Source organism: Gastrolobium bilobum, unplaced genomic scaffold (genome assembly GCF_033153095.1).
Source record: "Gastrolobium bilobum isolate Gb01-03AN ecotype WA unplaced genomic scaffold, APGP_CSIRO_Gbil_v1 utg168, whole genome shotgun sequence".
NCBI lineage: Eukaryota > Viridiplantae > Streptophyta > Magnoliopsida > Fabales > Fabaceae > Gastrolobium > Gastrolobium bilobum.
The window spans coordinates 46,564-62,500 of record NW_026897363.1 but is presented as its reverse complement, the minus strand read 5'-3'; the positions used below and the strand labels follow the sequence as shown (position 1 = coordinate 62,500).

The 15,937-nt window shown below is 33.9% G+C and overlaps 1 protein-coding gene across 1 annotated transcript; it reads left to right on the top strand.

Annotated features, from left to right (window-relative positions):
- The first annotated feature begins 8,887 nt into the window (after positions 1 to 8,887).
- LOC133306301 (pentatricopeptide repeat-containing protein At5g46460, mitochondrial) lies at positions 8,888 to 11,198 on the top strand. The gene has a single exon (XM_061506605.1). The coding sequence runs from the start codon at positions 8,946 to 8,948 to the stop codon at positions 11,091 to 11,093; it is 2,148 nt and encodes a 715-aa protein (XP_061362589.1). The 5' UTR covers positions 8,888 to 8,945; the 3' UTR covers positions 11,094 to 11,198.
- Positions 11,199 to 15,937: the final 4,739 nt, after the last annotated feature.

Genomic DNA, 15,937 nt, shown 5'->3' with positions numbered 1-15,937 from the left:
TTAGGCATCGATCATCTTCCTAACTACATGGTACTCCCCCTCCACGGAGGGTGGAATAAAATGAGGAAGTGTCCCTTAGAGAAAGAGAGTCCGCTCTCTCATTGTCTGATTGCATCGTAGAGCGTCTGCACCAATTGCTTGGTTGCAGTAGCAGCCCCCTTTCTCCTTCTTTCATATGATAAATTAGAAAGATTTTGAATATAGTCAGTGTAAGAGCGACTTCCATCTTTATTCGCTAAAAAAGAGAAGCTGGGTTCCTATACTATAATAGTAGTTTCATCTGGATTGGGTTAGTGTGAAGTGTACCTATGCTTCTTTCGATCTGCTTTCTAGTTATGAATAAGACTCGTCTTCAAGTTCAAGTTAATATCATAGATAAAGATCAGAAGTGAAGAAAGACAGAACGAATCTCTTATCGCCATCTTTATCTTTCTAGCAGTGCTCTCCACTATTATCTGAATTTAAGAAATGGATTCTGCTCTTTGCTATCATAGCCACTTCTACATTAAACTGTGCTGCAACCTTAATCCTAAGAAGACGGGGTAGGACTGGAGTCTGAGGGATCTCTTTCGAATGTGGTGTGCCCTTGGCCGGGGCAATAAGACCAAAATGATTATCGAAAGTGGTAGCTCTACGAAGGTTCCATCTACAGAGCAGGTGGAGAAGGCCCTTTGCTATCAATAAGGGGCCTCATCCAAGTCCCTATCGGAGGTTCCATAAGGTACATTCACTTTGTTGGGAGGTGTAGACGCTTAAGCTGGGAACGGCAGTAAGGTCCCTATTGATATTTTGAACTTCTTGCTTGTAAGGCTGTGGCAATAGGAGGTTGGAGCGATGCATGATGGCCGGGAAAGTAGCGCTTTAGAGAAATCGGGATTACACCCTTCTTTATATCCCTGTCACAGAGTTTGGCCAGAAAAAAGGTCACGCTTTGGCCTATCATGAGATAATTAGTTTATGCACGTGGTAGAGCGGGCAGTCGCCCTGGTAATCAAAGAAATGAGTAAAACGGCCCAAATAGCCAAATCGGTAAAAATGGCAGAAGAGGCTTTTTATAAGTCCATTATGACGGTTCAGGAGGCTAGAACCGTTGACCTTGAGGATGGATGAAGCATAGCGCTGCTTAAGGAAGGAAGAGTTCGCTTTTCTTTTGCCGTAGGAGTTGCCGGCAGGTCTACCCCCTCGGAGACGGGTAGATCATCAGTCTTCTTACTACTAATCAGGCCAGCGGAAAGCAAGGCCCTTTCTCACCTGCAGCAAATGAGGAGGCTGCTTTTAAGTGACTTGACAAAGGATTGGAACTAGGCCAATGCCAATCTCATCTATTGCAGCAAAGAAAGAGGAAAGGGGCGAAGCGCTAGTTTGAATTGAAGTAGAGGAGATGCCATACGGTAGGAGGCAATAATGAATTAAGCCGGAATGGAGCCTTGTTTATTAGGCTAGATCGATGTGATGTATATTTCTTGGCTCTAATCCTCGGGGCACCATATGGCATATCCTCTTTATAAAGAAGGTTGAATTAGCACACTGAAAATGGCTTAGTGTAATCTGGCAACTGCGTATTTGAGAAGAGTCTTGACTATGGATGGGGATATTCATAGAATCTTCCTCTATATATATATGGATTGCATAGGATAGAAAGATGAAAGATAAAGACAAGTAAATGAAAGGCAAGTCACGGGATCAGAGGATTAGACCGATGTACCATAATAGTGCAGCAAGGAGGAGAGACTAAGCAATCAAAGGGATGCAAGCAAGTCAGCTGTTTCGGTACGAAAGCCTGACAGCAAGCATTCTCGATTGAAGCATGAAAGATACTTTTTTCGGGGTTGAATAAGAATAAAAATAAATAAGTAGTGCTTTACTTAAATAATGGATTCAAGCGGTTTTCTTGCTAATGAGATGAGGGGAAGAGTTTCGGTCTCGGTCCAAGGCATTCTCTCAAGTAGCAAAGGCAAGACGGAAAAGCAGGTGTTGTCGGCCTTTCCGCTGCTATTGGTTTACCGCTACAGGATTTGCGCTCTCCAAGCAAGCATTAAGATCAGGCATGTAGGAAGTAGGGTAAAAAAGTAAGCATGAAGCTTTGACATAAGGTTTGTCTTCCTCTACCTTCTCTTGCTATTGGATTGAAGAGAAGGCCAAGAAAGAAGTGATTAAGAGCACTTTCGAAGTCAGTATCCGCTTTGCTTTATGGTCAATATCATATCCAGATCCACCTTAGTCAGAGTTGCATCAACTAATACGGAATATCCGGTGTTACAACCTATTCTCCGAATAGTTACCTTAGGTTAGACGGCTTCTTGGACGGAGCAAGTGAGGTGTAGCGTTAGGTGACCCGGAAGCCACGCGCGGCGGTCAGTGGAGGTGTGGATGAGTCTCCTTGAAAAGAGGAGCGAAGCAGCTCGAACGAATGTGAGAGGAGCGAAAAAACCCCCTGTTAGCTCACTTGGTCGTGTCCTGTGGAGAGAGCTCCCAACCAGGACCAGGAAGGTTACATAAATTCTTGAAATGAACCTTACCCTGTTTGACAAGTTGTTCCGACTTAAGGCCATTAAGGCAGAAGATCTTGGAAGGTCTTCCACTACTTAAGATGGTTCTTAATCGAGTCATCTTGGTAGTGACCGATGGTCTCAACAAAGAGCTCTGTGTCGGAGCGCACTTGTTTGCTAAGGAGGTGATCAGGCTTGTCCGGAAATCTGGTTTCTTGTTCACTGCGCTTTACTTAAATGTGCTGTGTCATTGCAGCAAGCTTATGCCCCGGAAAACTGGCCTCTTGCCTTTTCCTGTCTCGTTGACGAGGTCAGGGTATCCTAGGATTCTCCCGTCTTTCCATCGTAGTCAAGTCGGAAAGATGAGACGTCCGACTTACTAGTGAAACTCTACTTATCATTCTTCACTCTTGCAAGGGCTATACCCTTAGCCAAGAGATTGACTAATAAAGTTGTAGAATCAATAGTGACTCCGACGGACTCTGATCAGATGGTAGATGTCGTTAATGACATAACTGCCGACTGGGAGAGTCTAATTCGTACCTATGTACCTCGGATTGGCTCCATCCCCTGAAGGATGGGGGATCACATGGAGTCCGTCTTGGAAGGCAGTCCCTTCTCTAGGGAGGAAGTCTGATAGGGCTTTCAGAGATAGGGACTGCCGCGGTAAGAAAGAGTCACTCAGTGAATCAGTGGATCACACACTTGTTGGAGACAGGGACACGCCTGACTATTGAAATGAAAAAGTATACAAGTGTTGAAAGGGTGAAGTCTGGGGACAACGGTAAACGTGAGGAATGGGATCTCCAAAGCTACCCGCCCTACTAAAAAAGTGCGCAACCAAGGGACATGCCGAACACCTACCTTTCCAACTAAGTCCAACGCGAGGACCCTTTCATTGACGATGCGTTCCGTCGTCAGCAAGCGGTGGCCGACAAGGCCCTTTTCCCTAAATCTCTTGGGAAGCGAAGCAGGCTTTCTGATTCTGAGAGAAAGATAGAAATCGAAAGGCAAAGAGATAGGCAAGCCAAACCAAATAAGGAATGTTTCAATCTTTACCTCTTTTTGTCAGCCGGCAATCATAGGGTAAGCCCATTTCATGGAGAAAGTTTACATGTTGGGCCAGGCTAGTTTGCTTTGATGGTAGGAGTCCACGCAGTGAGGCAGCCATTTCCAGCCCAGCCGAACGAATAGGATCTAATAGAGTAGCCCGCATTGCAAGCTCTTTTCTTTCCCAAGGAGAGCTGGTGATAGGTCAAGCGCAAGACATAGGATGTGAAAGCGGTTTGCTTGGTTCTTTCTTCGCGCGAGACAGGCTGACTCTATAAAGAAAGAGAGTGAAGTGACCTGTAAACGAATGAAGTGAATCGAGTAAATGGGGATTTCATTTCGATCCAAACTCTCCAGCCCACATTTATATACGAAAAGTTCGACTTGCATGTGTTAAGCATACAGTATAGCTAGCCTGTTTGGACTCTTCCAAAGAAAAGAAAGGATCTTAGGCAGACGGTGACCGGCTTTGCGAGACCGCAGTCTACTCAAGGCTAAGCTCTTTTAGCGCTGCTTTCTCGATGCCAATATCGCATTTGAAGAAAGACCAAACTTTTCTTTATCTACTTTATTTGTTCGACCTCTGGAACTTCACTTCTTTTTCTCGGTCAGGAGCCTACGGGCCGGCCTCTGACGAAAGGCCAAACTGCAATTAGAAATCTCCTTTGTGCTCCAAAGAAAGGTCTCACTCACTGAACACTAGCCTGATCATCTCCTCTCTATGTTTAGCAAAAGAGCCTTTCGAACATCAAATCGTGCGCACTCCGGACTCATTTCAAGGCTGAAGACTCGTCCAATCATCGATATTTTAGGAAGCCACCTCTAGCTAGCACAAGCTCTGCTTGTGTTTTAAATGGAAATGGAGGTGCTGACTTAAAAATTGTGAACCGTGATTTAAATATGTCAAATATCCTCTCAATTACATTTCTCAATGATGCATGACGAATATTGAACACGAAGAATGTAGCATTGCCAAACACGAAGAATACTAAGATTTTTAATATGTATCATTGCCAAACACGAAGAATATTAAAATTTTATGCTCATTATGATCCAAACAATATACAAAAGAAGAAAGTCGACAAAGAATGTATGTGGTAAGCTTATTAGTTCAATTTTAGAGATTAGATATATGTTTATTGTCAACTCTATACAACTCTCGTAAAATAAATAACGAAGCACGTCATTAATGTGAAGGAGGAATAGCAAAACCTGATAAATACATACAACAAACACACTTATTGATCATAAAAGAGGAATACCCAAACCTAAGAAAATATACGAGAGTCAAAAAAGAACATACCTTGGCTTTGAGAAAATGCTAGGGTAGATTGTGAGACACTACAATAGGAAATCCTAAGGGTTATGGTGAGATTGCGAGAGAGACATTCTTTATATTTCTCACTAAAAAGTCTCACGAGATCCACACCAATAGAAAATCCACTAAAATCGTCAGATTTTTGAATACCACAAGATTATTATTTTTTTATTTAAAATCATGATTGAATACCAATAGATTTAGACAAACTCTAAAATAAACTTTTAAAATCCTAATTGAATATCACATGACTTTTTTTTCAATTTTTTAAAATCCTAATTGAATACCAATGAATTTTTTTATGCAAAAATAATCCATTAAAATCTTTTGAAACCCCAATCTAATACATCCCCTTAGTTCTTATTTTCTCAATTTTATTTATGATTTGATATATTAAAATGAAAAAATCAGTAAAATTAAAAAACACAGCTGTGCAACATTTTGTATGGCATTTATTTTCATCTACATAGAGTGAGATTGCATTATGACTATTATTGTCCGAATTGATTGAATGACGTAATTAATCAAAAGTTTTTCTATCAATGTACAACTCATTAACTAGAGACCCTAATCCATAGAGTTTAATTAGCTGATTGAATATTTTATTCCCGTTTTAAATTTATTTTATCATTTTATTTATCTTTACAAATTATAATTTAAATTTTTTTAATTATAAATTAATTCGCCCTCGTATGATAGAAATTTGATCAACACTTATTCAATTACTCAAATAAAAATGACTTATCAAGCATTAGAGTTTTGTCAAATTTTAATCAAAGACATATTAATATATAATTTAAATAAAGGGACAAATTATACCAAAAAAATAAATAAATAAAGGGACAAATTGATATATTATTTAAAAGGGAAAAATATTTATAATTTTAAATGTTATATATTTGTGTCATTTTTAATAAAATTACGTTATTTTAATGTATTTTTGCGTTCTCTTTCCTCCACTTTCTTTTTCTTTCTAATTTTATTATAAAAGAAAATGTAAAAAATACCAAAAACACATTAAAACGACATAGTTTTATTGTAAATGATACAAAATTATGTCATTTAAAATGATAAATACTTGTTTACCAAAAAAAATGATAAATACTTCTTCCTATTTAAAAAAAAGACAAAATCATAAAAGAAATTAAAATATGAATAAAATAGTCAATCAACCAAATTTAATTTAATTCTATTAAACAAAATTTTATACTATTATTTAATAATTTATTACTGCATTATTTAATAAATTTAATAACATTATATCTTTTTTTAGTCGCATAAGAACCGATCTTGTATGCTTTCATATGAAGAATTTCCCAAGGATTAGATTTTATTTTAATGTTTTTTTACCATATGATTCAATTGATATAACCGCGAATATAAAATGTAAGTAGGTGAGAATGGGAAAGTCACTTCTTAGTTCTTACTCGGTTACTCCAGCTTCATAGCGCAAGACAAAAACGGCTACAAATTAAGTTAATGTGGCCCTTTATTAAACTATTTTCTTCTTCTCTCTTCTAGTACCTTACACCAAACACTGAGTGTGTCCTAAGCAAATTTACTTTAAGTTCTATTATCTTTTGCTATCAGGTTTTTTTTTTACTTTTTTGTCCTTCATTAATTAATTAATAATCATTTTACCTCTTATTCGAAACTATTTATCAATCTGCCCCTCTTTAATCGATTAACTTGAAGATTTAATCGATTAAATGGTCAAAACTGACAAAAATAGTTGACTTAAAGATTTAATCGATTAAATATCTCTCTTAATCGATTAAATCTCCCTCTTAATTGATTTAATCGATTAAAAATTATATTTAATCGATTAAATATACCAAATGAGTGTGAAAGCATCGATTGATTGCATTTTGTATTTAATAGGAGCTGATTGTGTTTTGTATTTAATAGGAGCTGGTTGCGTTTTATTAGGAGCTGTCATTTTACGAGTTGGTTACAGATTATCACCAATTCAAATGTTGGTATGTAGTATGTACACTGTTACTCATTTCATTGAAATGCGGCCAATAAATAAACATTTGAATTGGTGACAATTGATAACTCCTAATAAAACGCAAGCATCTCCTATTAAATACAAAACACATTCAACTCCTATTAAATACAAAACGCAATCAGTTCTTATTAAATACAAAACGCAATCAGCTCCTATTAAATACGAATCACAATCAACTCTTATTAACTTGTTGATTTGCTTCATATGCATAGAATATGCTTTTGTTTATGGAGAAGATTTAACATTTATTATCTGTTGGGAGATTTAATCGATTAACATGAAGATTTAATCGATTAAATCTTCAAGTCAACCATTTTTGTCAGTTTCGACCATTTAATCGATTAAATCTTCAAGTTAATCGATTAAATCTTCAAGTTAATCGATTAAAGAGAGGCAGATTAGTAGATAGTTTCGAATAAGGGACAAAATGATTATTAATTAATTAATGAAGGGTAAAAAAGTCAAAAACCCTCTTCTATCATGTTATCTTTATATCCATCTCTTTATTTCAGTACCTTGTGGATAGGATAAGTCAAGCACCTTGTTAAGGATATATGTTGTAATTTAGCCTAGTTAAGGTTAAAGTCAAGATTTTTTTAGAAAAGGTTTATTTAGATAAATTGATCTAACAACTTATACTTTAAAAAATCTATTATAACCCAATTCTGAGAAATATGACCGGAAAAAATTAGGCATTGTATCATGCTAGATTTAGTAAAGAAATAATATAAACTCCAATATTCACTATTAAATATTTGATAATATAAATTGATCTGACTTATACTTTAATTCTTTGATAATTTTTTATTTTGTTATATAATATAAACTCCAAGGTTCGCTATTAAATATTTTAAAGAAATAAGTTTTTAGTAATTATATTGTAAGGATTAAAGATTAAAATATAATTTTTGTCCTAATATATTATACTTATTTTAAATTTAGTTTAATTTGATCAGTACATGTATAATTATTTTTAATATTACCTTTGTTATATGTTGCCATTATAATCCTGTGAGATTGATATTAAATTATTGTAGAAAAATATTTCTGAAGTTAATGCAGATAAGTTATCTGCATTTACTTTCAAAACGACTTCATTTTGGGATTAAAAGATTAGAAAATTATAATTATAAGGACTATAATAACTATGAAATAAATTAAAATTATAAAAACATCATGATTTCCGTCCAAAAACGACGTCGTATTGAGTTTACTGCAAATAACTTATATGCAGTAACTGCAAAAAAAACAAACCCAAATTATTGTGAAGTATAAAGATCAAGCGAAATATAAAAACAAAAATAAAATATTTTGTCTCACTAAATAATATTATTTTTTAAAATAATTTATATATTTTATCTTAATAACTCCAATATCAATAATAACAAATAGTAAAGGAAAAAATGTTTATCCTTTTTAAATGATGATTATTTTAGTTAAAATTTTAGATTATAAAAATACTTATTTTCTACTCCATGATTTTCATTTTGTATTTCTTTCACTCACCTAAAAGCACCAAATGTCCTTTCAAAGGACAAATATCAAATTCGTAAGTAAATGATCAATTAAAAATAATTATAAGAATAACAATGAATTAAAACATATTTTCATATAAAGACTAAATTAAAATATATTATAATCCTGAAATAAATTAAAATTTACAAATACACTATGATTTTCGCCCCAAAACAATACGGTTTCGATCAACATTACATAAAGTTATTTATTTAGGATATATTATTCTACCTACCATTTTTTCTGTCTACCTTTGCCTACCACCCTTCAACACTATTAGATCAGAATCTCAAAGAGAGAGAAAGATAAATGCTAGTTAAGATTCTGATCTAATGATATTTTAGAGTTGTAGGCAAAATAAAATAAAATAATAGGTAGAATAACCTTTCCCTAATTATAATAACTCAAAAAAAACGAACCCTTACAAAATACATTTTAACATTATTAAACATTTTTAATCAATGTCAAAATTCATTTTTAGAGGTTTCTTCGTCCATGGTTTCATTTCCTTGTATCGTGCTTCTTCATTCAACTTTGAAACTGTGATTTTGGCGCATTCTTCATGCCAAAAACCTCCTTCATAGCAACTACACGATTCGTGCAACGACACCGTTTACGATGGGAGAACGTGTTCGCATTGGTTATTCGAAACTCGAGATCCTTTTCATTCACGTGTGGTTCTACTTCTACTACTACTTCTACTTCTATATCCAAAAACTCCTTCAAGTATCTACTCTCACACCACATCAACAATCATCGTTTAGATGAAGCTCGTGCCCTCTTTGATCAAATCCCTTCCCCTCACGTTTCCCTCTACACCATTATGCTCCTCGGTTACGCCCAAAACCACATGCTTCCCGAAGCAATCAATCTCTTTCATCAAATCCCCTCTAAGGACGTCGTTTCCTGGAACTCCATCATAAAGGGTTGCTTCGATTGCGGCAATTTCGTTACTGCACGGAAACTGTTCGACGAAATGCCTCAGAGAACTGTTGTGTCTTGGACCACCGTAGTTGATGGGTGTTTGCGGTTAGGAAGAGTTGAGGATGCTGAAACCTTGTTTTGGGCTATGCCCTATAAGGACGTGGCCGCTTGGAATTCAATGATTCATGGATATTGTGCCAATGGTAGAGTTGATGATGCTTTGCGCTTGTTTTGTCAAATGCCTTCTCGGGATGTGATTTCTTGGACTTCCATTATTGCTGGGCTTGACCACAACGGAAAGAGTGATCAAGCCTTGCTTCTTTTTCGGAACATGGTGGCTTCTGGTGTTCATCCATCTGCTACTAGTTTGGTTTGTGGGTTGTCAGCTGCTGCTAAAATATCGGCTTTTCATGTGGGTGTTCAAATTCATTGCTCTATGTTCAAGCTGGGTTACTGCTGTTTTGATGAATTTATATCTGCTTCGCTTGTCACATTTTATGCAGGTTGCAACCAAATGGAGACTGCGTGCAAGGTTTTTGGTGAGGTAATTCGTAAGAATGTGGTAGTGTGGACAGCTCTTGTGACAGGGTATGGTTTGAATAATAAGCATCGAGAGGCGTTAGAGGTCTTTGGAGAAATGATGAGAATCGGTGTGCTTCCAAATGAGTCTTCCTTCACCAGTGCTTTGAATTCGTGTTGTGGATTAGAGGATCTTGAGAAGGGGAAAGTGATCCGTGCAGCTGTAATTAAGATGGGTTTGGAAACTGGTGTATATGTGGGAAGTTCTCTTGCTGTCTTGTATAGTAAATGTGGGTGTATCGGTGATGCGATGTCTGTGTTTAAGGGGGTTAGTCAGAAAAGTATTGTCTCGTGGAACTCAGTCATTGTTGGTTGTGCACAGCATGGATATGGCATGTGGGCTCTTGCACTCTTTAACCAAATGCTGCGTGAAGGAGTTGATCCAGATGAAATCACATTAACTGGTTTGCTTTCTGCTTGTAGCCGTTCTGGGATGTTACAAAAAGCGAGGTGCTTCTTCAGATATTTTGGCCAGAAAAGATCAGTTGCACTTACAATTGAGCACTATGCATGTATGGTGGATGTGCTTGGCCGGTGTGGAGAGCTGGAGGAAGCAGAAGCACTGGCGATGAGCATGCCTATGAAAGCAAATTCAATGGTATGGCTGGTTTTACTGAGTGCATGCAGGATGCATTCTAACTTAGATGTTGCCGAAAGAGCTGCAAAACAGATATTTGAAATGGATCCTGATTGTAGTGCTGCATATGTTTTGTTATCAAACTTGTATGCATCTTCAAGCAGATGGGATGAAGTAGCTCGGATAAGGAGAACAATGAAACATAATGGAGTTGTAAAACAACCAGGATCCAGTTGGCTAACATTGAAAGGACTGAGGCATGAATTTCTATCTGCAGATAGGTCTCATCCTCTTACTGAGCAAATTTATCAAAAGCTAGACTGGTTAGGAGTAAAGCTAAAAGAATTAGGTTATGTTCCTGATCAACAATTCGCTTTGCATGATGTTGAAATTGAGCAGAAAGAAGAAATGCTGTCCTACCATAGTGAAAGGCTTGCAATTGCATTTGGTTTGCTTAGCACTGTGGAAGGCAGTACAATAACAGTTATGAAAAATCTTCGTGTATGTGGCGATTGTCATAATGCAATAAAACTTATGGCTAAGATTGTTCATCGTGAGATCGTAGTAAGAGATTCTAGTCGCTTTCATCACTTTAAGAATGGCGTGTGTTCTTGTGGGGATTATTGGTAGAACATTGTTTGTTTATACTGAATTATATACGCATGGCTTGTTTGGATTAGTTCATGATCAGAACCAATTTTACTTGGGCTGATCATGTGAACCCCCTGAAATTACTTCATGATCAGAACCATTTTTACTTAATTTCATAGTCCAGGCCACAGCTGATAACTGGAAATTCAAATGAAATCAATATTTTAGAGCCACGATACGCTGAAAAAGTCCGTTTTTGCAACGTACTTTTTTTCTGCTTTTCTGGGTCTCTCTATTTATGCTGTTCCAGATACAGGTGGCTGACCCTTGGTTCTCATTCATTTGTTTTATTACATAGTAAAATATTGCATATATGTATTGTCTAAATTATAATTTTCTATTAGTTAGCACCATCCATCATGTTCTCCAAAATATTGAATTATTAATAAGATTCCTTGATTTAAATAATTTACATTGTTTATATAGCATCCAAATGTTAGTATAAATTAACGACATATATTTTTTTTTTCAACCATTAATTTCAAATTAATTTAACTAAGAGATAGCACGTCTCTTGCCCCTATCAATTAATCTTCTTGTGCCAAAAAAAATTTCATAGTACGTAACTAAAAAATAATAAACAAAAAACATGTACAATAATTTTCTCTGAAAGCTTAGATATTACGATGATTAGCTGTCTGGGAATCTGAGTTCCCGTTAGCCTATGACCCATATTGAACAAATGAAGAGAATCCGATAGTGGTCGACAACGGTGATCATTTCCTCACATTGTTTTTCTTTTTTTTTATTAAGGGTAGTTTTGATATTTTTTTTTTAAATTTAAATCAAATTAGGAAGGTAAATGATAAATAAATTTTAAGTAAGGAGATAAATGATTAAAAATTTCAAGAAAAGGAATAAGTGATTTTGAGAAAATTTATAGGAATTTTTTTTTGAAATTTTCCCTTATTTTTTTAAAACGAAAATACAACACTATAACCGATTTGCAATTTGCTCATTTTCCCGTCGCAAAAGACCAAAAAATTAGAGAATAACTCAACCAAATTAAAAGTTCAGCAGTGCCCTTGTTGTTAAAGGCATCTTCAGTGCTTCCATCTTCAGTGCTTCCACCTTCAGTGCTATCTTCAGTGCTTCCATCTTCAGTTCTTCCATCGTCGACACCAAGGTTGGTCATGCCAGACATTGTGACCTGCGAAAGGAAGATGATTTTTTTTTTTTTGTGTACTAAACAAAAGAATAATAAACAGCCAAAAAAAAAATTAAAGAAACAAAAGCAAAACAATGTAAGAGCAGGTGAGGAACATATTCTAAGCAAGCGCCACACATTACATGCATATCAGGGCAAACAGCCTTACGCGACATACAAACTTGAAACACATCCTTAGTATTAATTCTATTGAACATCATAGTCCAAACAAAAGCCTTTGACATTAGAAGGAGATTTGGACTCCAAACTCTAATCTGATCTAGTAATTTTTATAGCAACAATTTTTATTAATATTAATAATTGATATTAACATGTCATCAAGAGACTCTAAAACATTTGAATCTGAAGATTCAGAAAACTAACCTTCTCCTTTAGAAGTTCAGAAGTTTCCCTGTTGCCATTGGTATCTGATAATGAGAAGGAATCAGTCACCACAACTGCATTCTTCTCCGTCGCCTCGTGTGTCATCTTCCAATCAGGATTTTTAAACCAGGTAAAAAGAAAAAGTATGAGAATGGGTTAGGTTCTGATAGCCGAGGGTTTCGTAATAGATAGAAAAAAGTTGGCCGGCGGTGCAGAAAGAAAAAAATGGAAAAGGAGAAGGGGTAAATAGGTTAGGTTACGATTTGATTTAAATAGTGCGAGGGAGTGGGAGTGTATTGGACTGAGATTTCAAAAGGTTTTAATGGATTGTTTCTTGACAAGAAAATTCGCGGGTATTCGATTAGAATTTTAATTCGATTAGAATTTTAATGGATTGAAAATAAGTCAAGTGATATTTGATTAGAATTTTAAATGATTATTTTACCATCCGTCCAAATCTGTTGGTATTCAAACAGAATTTTACACAATGAAATCACAATGTATTCAAAAATCCGACGATTTTAATGGATTTTCTATTGGTGTGAATTTCGTAAGACTTTTTAAAGAAAAATATAAATAAGATGTCTCTCTCACAATCTCACCCTAATTCATAAGATTTCTTGAGATTTTTCTATTGCAGTGTTTTCTTCTTCCTTTGGTAGGTTGACTGCTCGAAATTGGGTTCCGCCATTGAAGTTTCGTCAAAACTAAACAAAAAGAGCACATTTTTGAGAGATTTTAATCACAAAACAATTCAGAAACAACAAACCAACGAGATTTTAATATAATCTATCTCAAAAATAATATATTTTTTAGCCAATTTTTAGAAATTTTGGAAGTTTAAAAAGTGATTTTCCAAGCTATGGGTCGCGATTTTTCTTGGCACAAAAACGTGTGATTTTTGTATTAAAAACAACATAAAACCTTCAAACCAATTTTCGTTTTACATCAATGAAACAATATCAATTTAAAGAAAGATTGAAACTTTCATAATATGAACCCTATATTTCGTAACAATACATTCATGAACGAAATTCCTTAACTATAGAAAACGATTTCAAACAATTTTTGTGTCAATAGATAACTAAAAACTTGTTTCTCAAAAGCCCTAAAGCAATTTAAGGTTTCAATGTATTGATTGAAAAAATTTTGAATTTTTTTCTAAACTTTCATGTAATTAAACCCAAAATTTCAGATTCAAAATTTTCTTAGAATATTTAATGAAAATATGCATATGATATATGGTTAGAAAATTCTCATCATGTACAACAAAAACCCCAAAGTTTTCAAGATCAATTGCCAAAAATTCCAAATGAAATTTTATCATGAACTTTAGGTTCTATATGCAAATTTATAATTATTTTTATAATTAAAAAAATTGGGTCTTATAATATATATGCATAGCTTTGATACCAAATGGAGAAGATAATTTTCAACCCATTAGATATGTGAAAAGCTGTTGTTTGGTAAATTTGAATGTTTGTTAAAAATTATATTATGTTTTATTGATTGAGAAAATTATATAAGGTTTTACTTTTTTTTATTAATTTCATTGCTTTTTTTGTTATTTTTGTTATGTAAAAAATTATACTTACAACCTATTTTTGTTTACAACCATATTTTAACCGTTTATTTCCGTCAATCAATGGTTATTATTTTCGCAAATCAAACTCATTAGTTAATATTTAATTTGCAATGAATGATAACCGTTGATTGACGGAAATCAAAGGTTAAGATATGGTTGTAAAATGTTGTAAACAAAAATAGGTTGTAAGTATAACCTTTCCCTTTTGTAATTTTGAATTTTTGTCAAAAATTCATATGGTTTTTTAAAATCTTATAAATCCATATCGTCCTTTCAAATCTTATAAATTCTATTAAAATTCTTTAAAATCCAATCTTATGAAATCTTGATTGTAAAAAAAATCTTAAAGTCTCTCCAATTCTAAATAGTCTTCTAAAATCTATAAGATTTTTTATCTCAAAAGTCTTTTAAAATTCTAATCCAATACACTTCCTAAGTTTATATAAATAAAATATTGTAGGCCTAATCTGACCTGTTACTGTTGGCCTTATATAAGCCCAAATTATAAGTCTGGACTATTAGTATTATATAGGCCCAAATTATAAGTTTGGTTTGATCCATATTTAAAAAATGAAAAACTTAGCTTAGACATGTTAACGTGTTTAAACTTATTAAAAATTCAATAATTATTATCAAAATTATTTAAATAATAATTTTATTTATTTTGTTTAAAATAAATAATATTATATAAGCTGGCCTATAGGCCGGTATGTAAAAGAGAGCTTATGGCCTTTTTTTTAATATAGGTCTGCTCTAGTTAATTATATTTAATAGGCCGAGTCTGGCCTGATATAGGTTAGGCCATAGGCATTGAAGGTCGGCCTACCCCATTTACAATCCTAAAGAGAAGGTTCGAGATTTACTGCACAAGTACCACGTCATGAAAATTTATTCAGTATTTAAAAACTTAGCTATAATCAATATTATTAAACCTGGTCCGGTCATTGATTCGATTAAAGTACTGGCCACCTGATCACTAGTTCAACCAGTGAATCACTAGTTTAATCGTATGACCCGATAAATGTATGCAAATTTATAATTTATTTTAAAAAATAAAAATATACTTAAATACCTATAAAAAAATACCAATTCTAAATATTTTAATATAATAATAATAAATCACACATCATTATACAACAAAAGATCAAACACATATAATGCTTACATCAATACAACTAGCACACGAGGACTTCTAGATGATTAGTTTTTTTTTTTTTAATTTCACATTTTAAACTGGTTTAAATTGTAAAAAAATATTGATTTATTTTTTTATTTACTTTTTTTAATTATTGGATACATAATCTTTTTACATCAATTAATTTGAAATTAATATGATATTACTGTTACGAGTTATAGGAAATGACACGGCACCTATAGAAGTGGTGGAATTAGATAAAGGACGATTACCCTCTTAAATTCATTAAGCATTTGTTTTAAACTACATTCAAGTTTATAAAAAAGACAAAAATGTGTCATTTTAAATGACATAAATTAATTATTTTAAATGTCTTTTTTGTTGGACTGACATTTTTTTTTGTCAATCTCTTTTTTAAGATGATCTCAATTTGTATCTTTTAAAACAACACATATATTCTCTATAACAAATTGTGCTATATAAGTCTGTCCCTCTCATAATTATTACTTCTAATGTATGACATATATATATATATTGGACAGAGCAACACAATGATTAACAAATTGTACTTT

Excerpts from the sequence above, each read along its gene's own strand:
- LOC133306301 (XM_061506605.1), top strand. The coding sequence starts at position 8,946 with ATGCCAAAAACCTCCTTCATAGCAACTACACGATTCGTGCAACGACAC.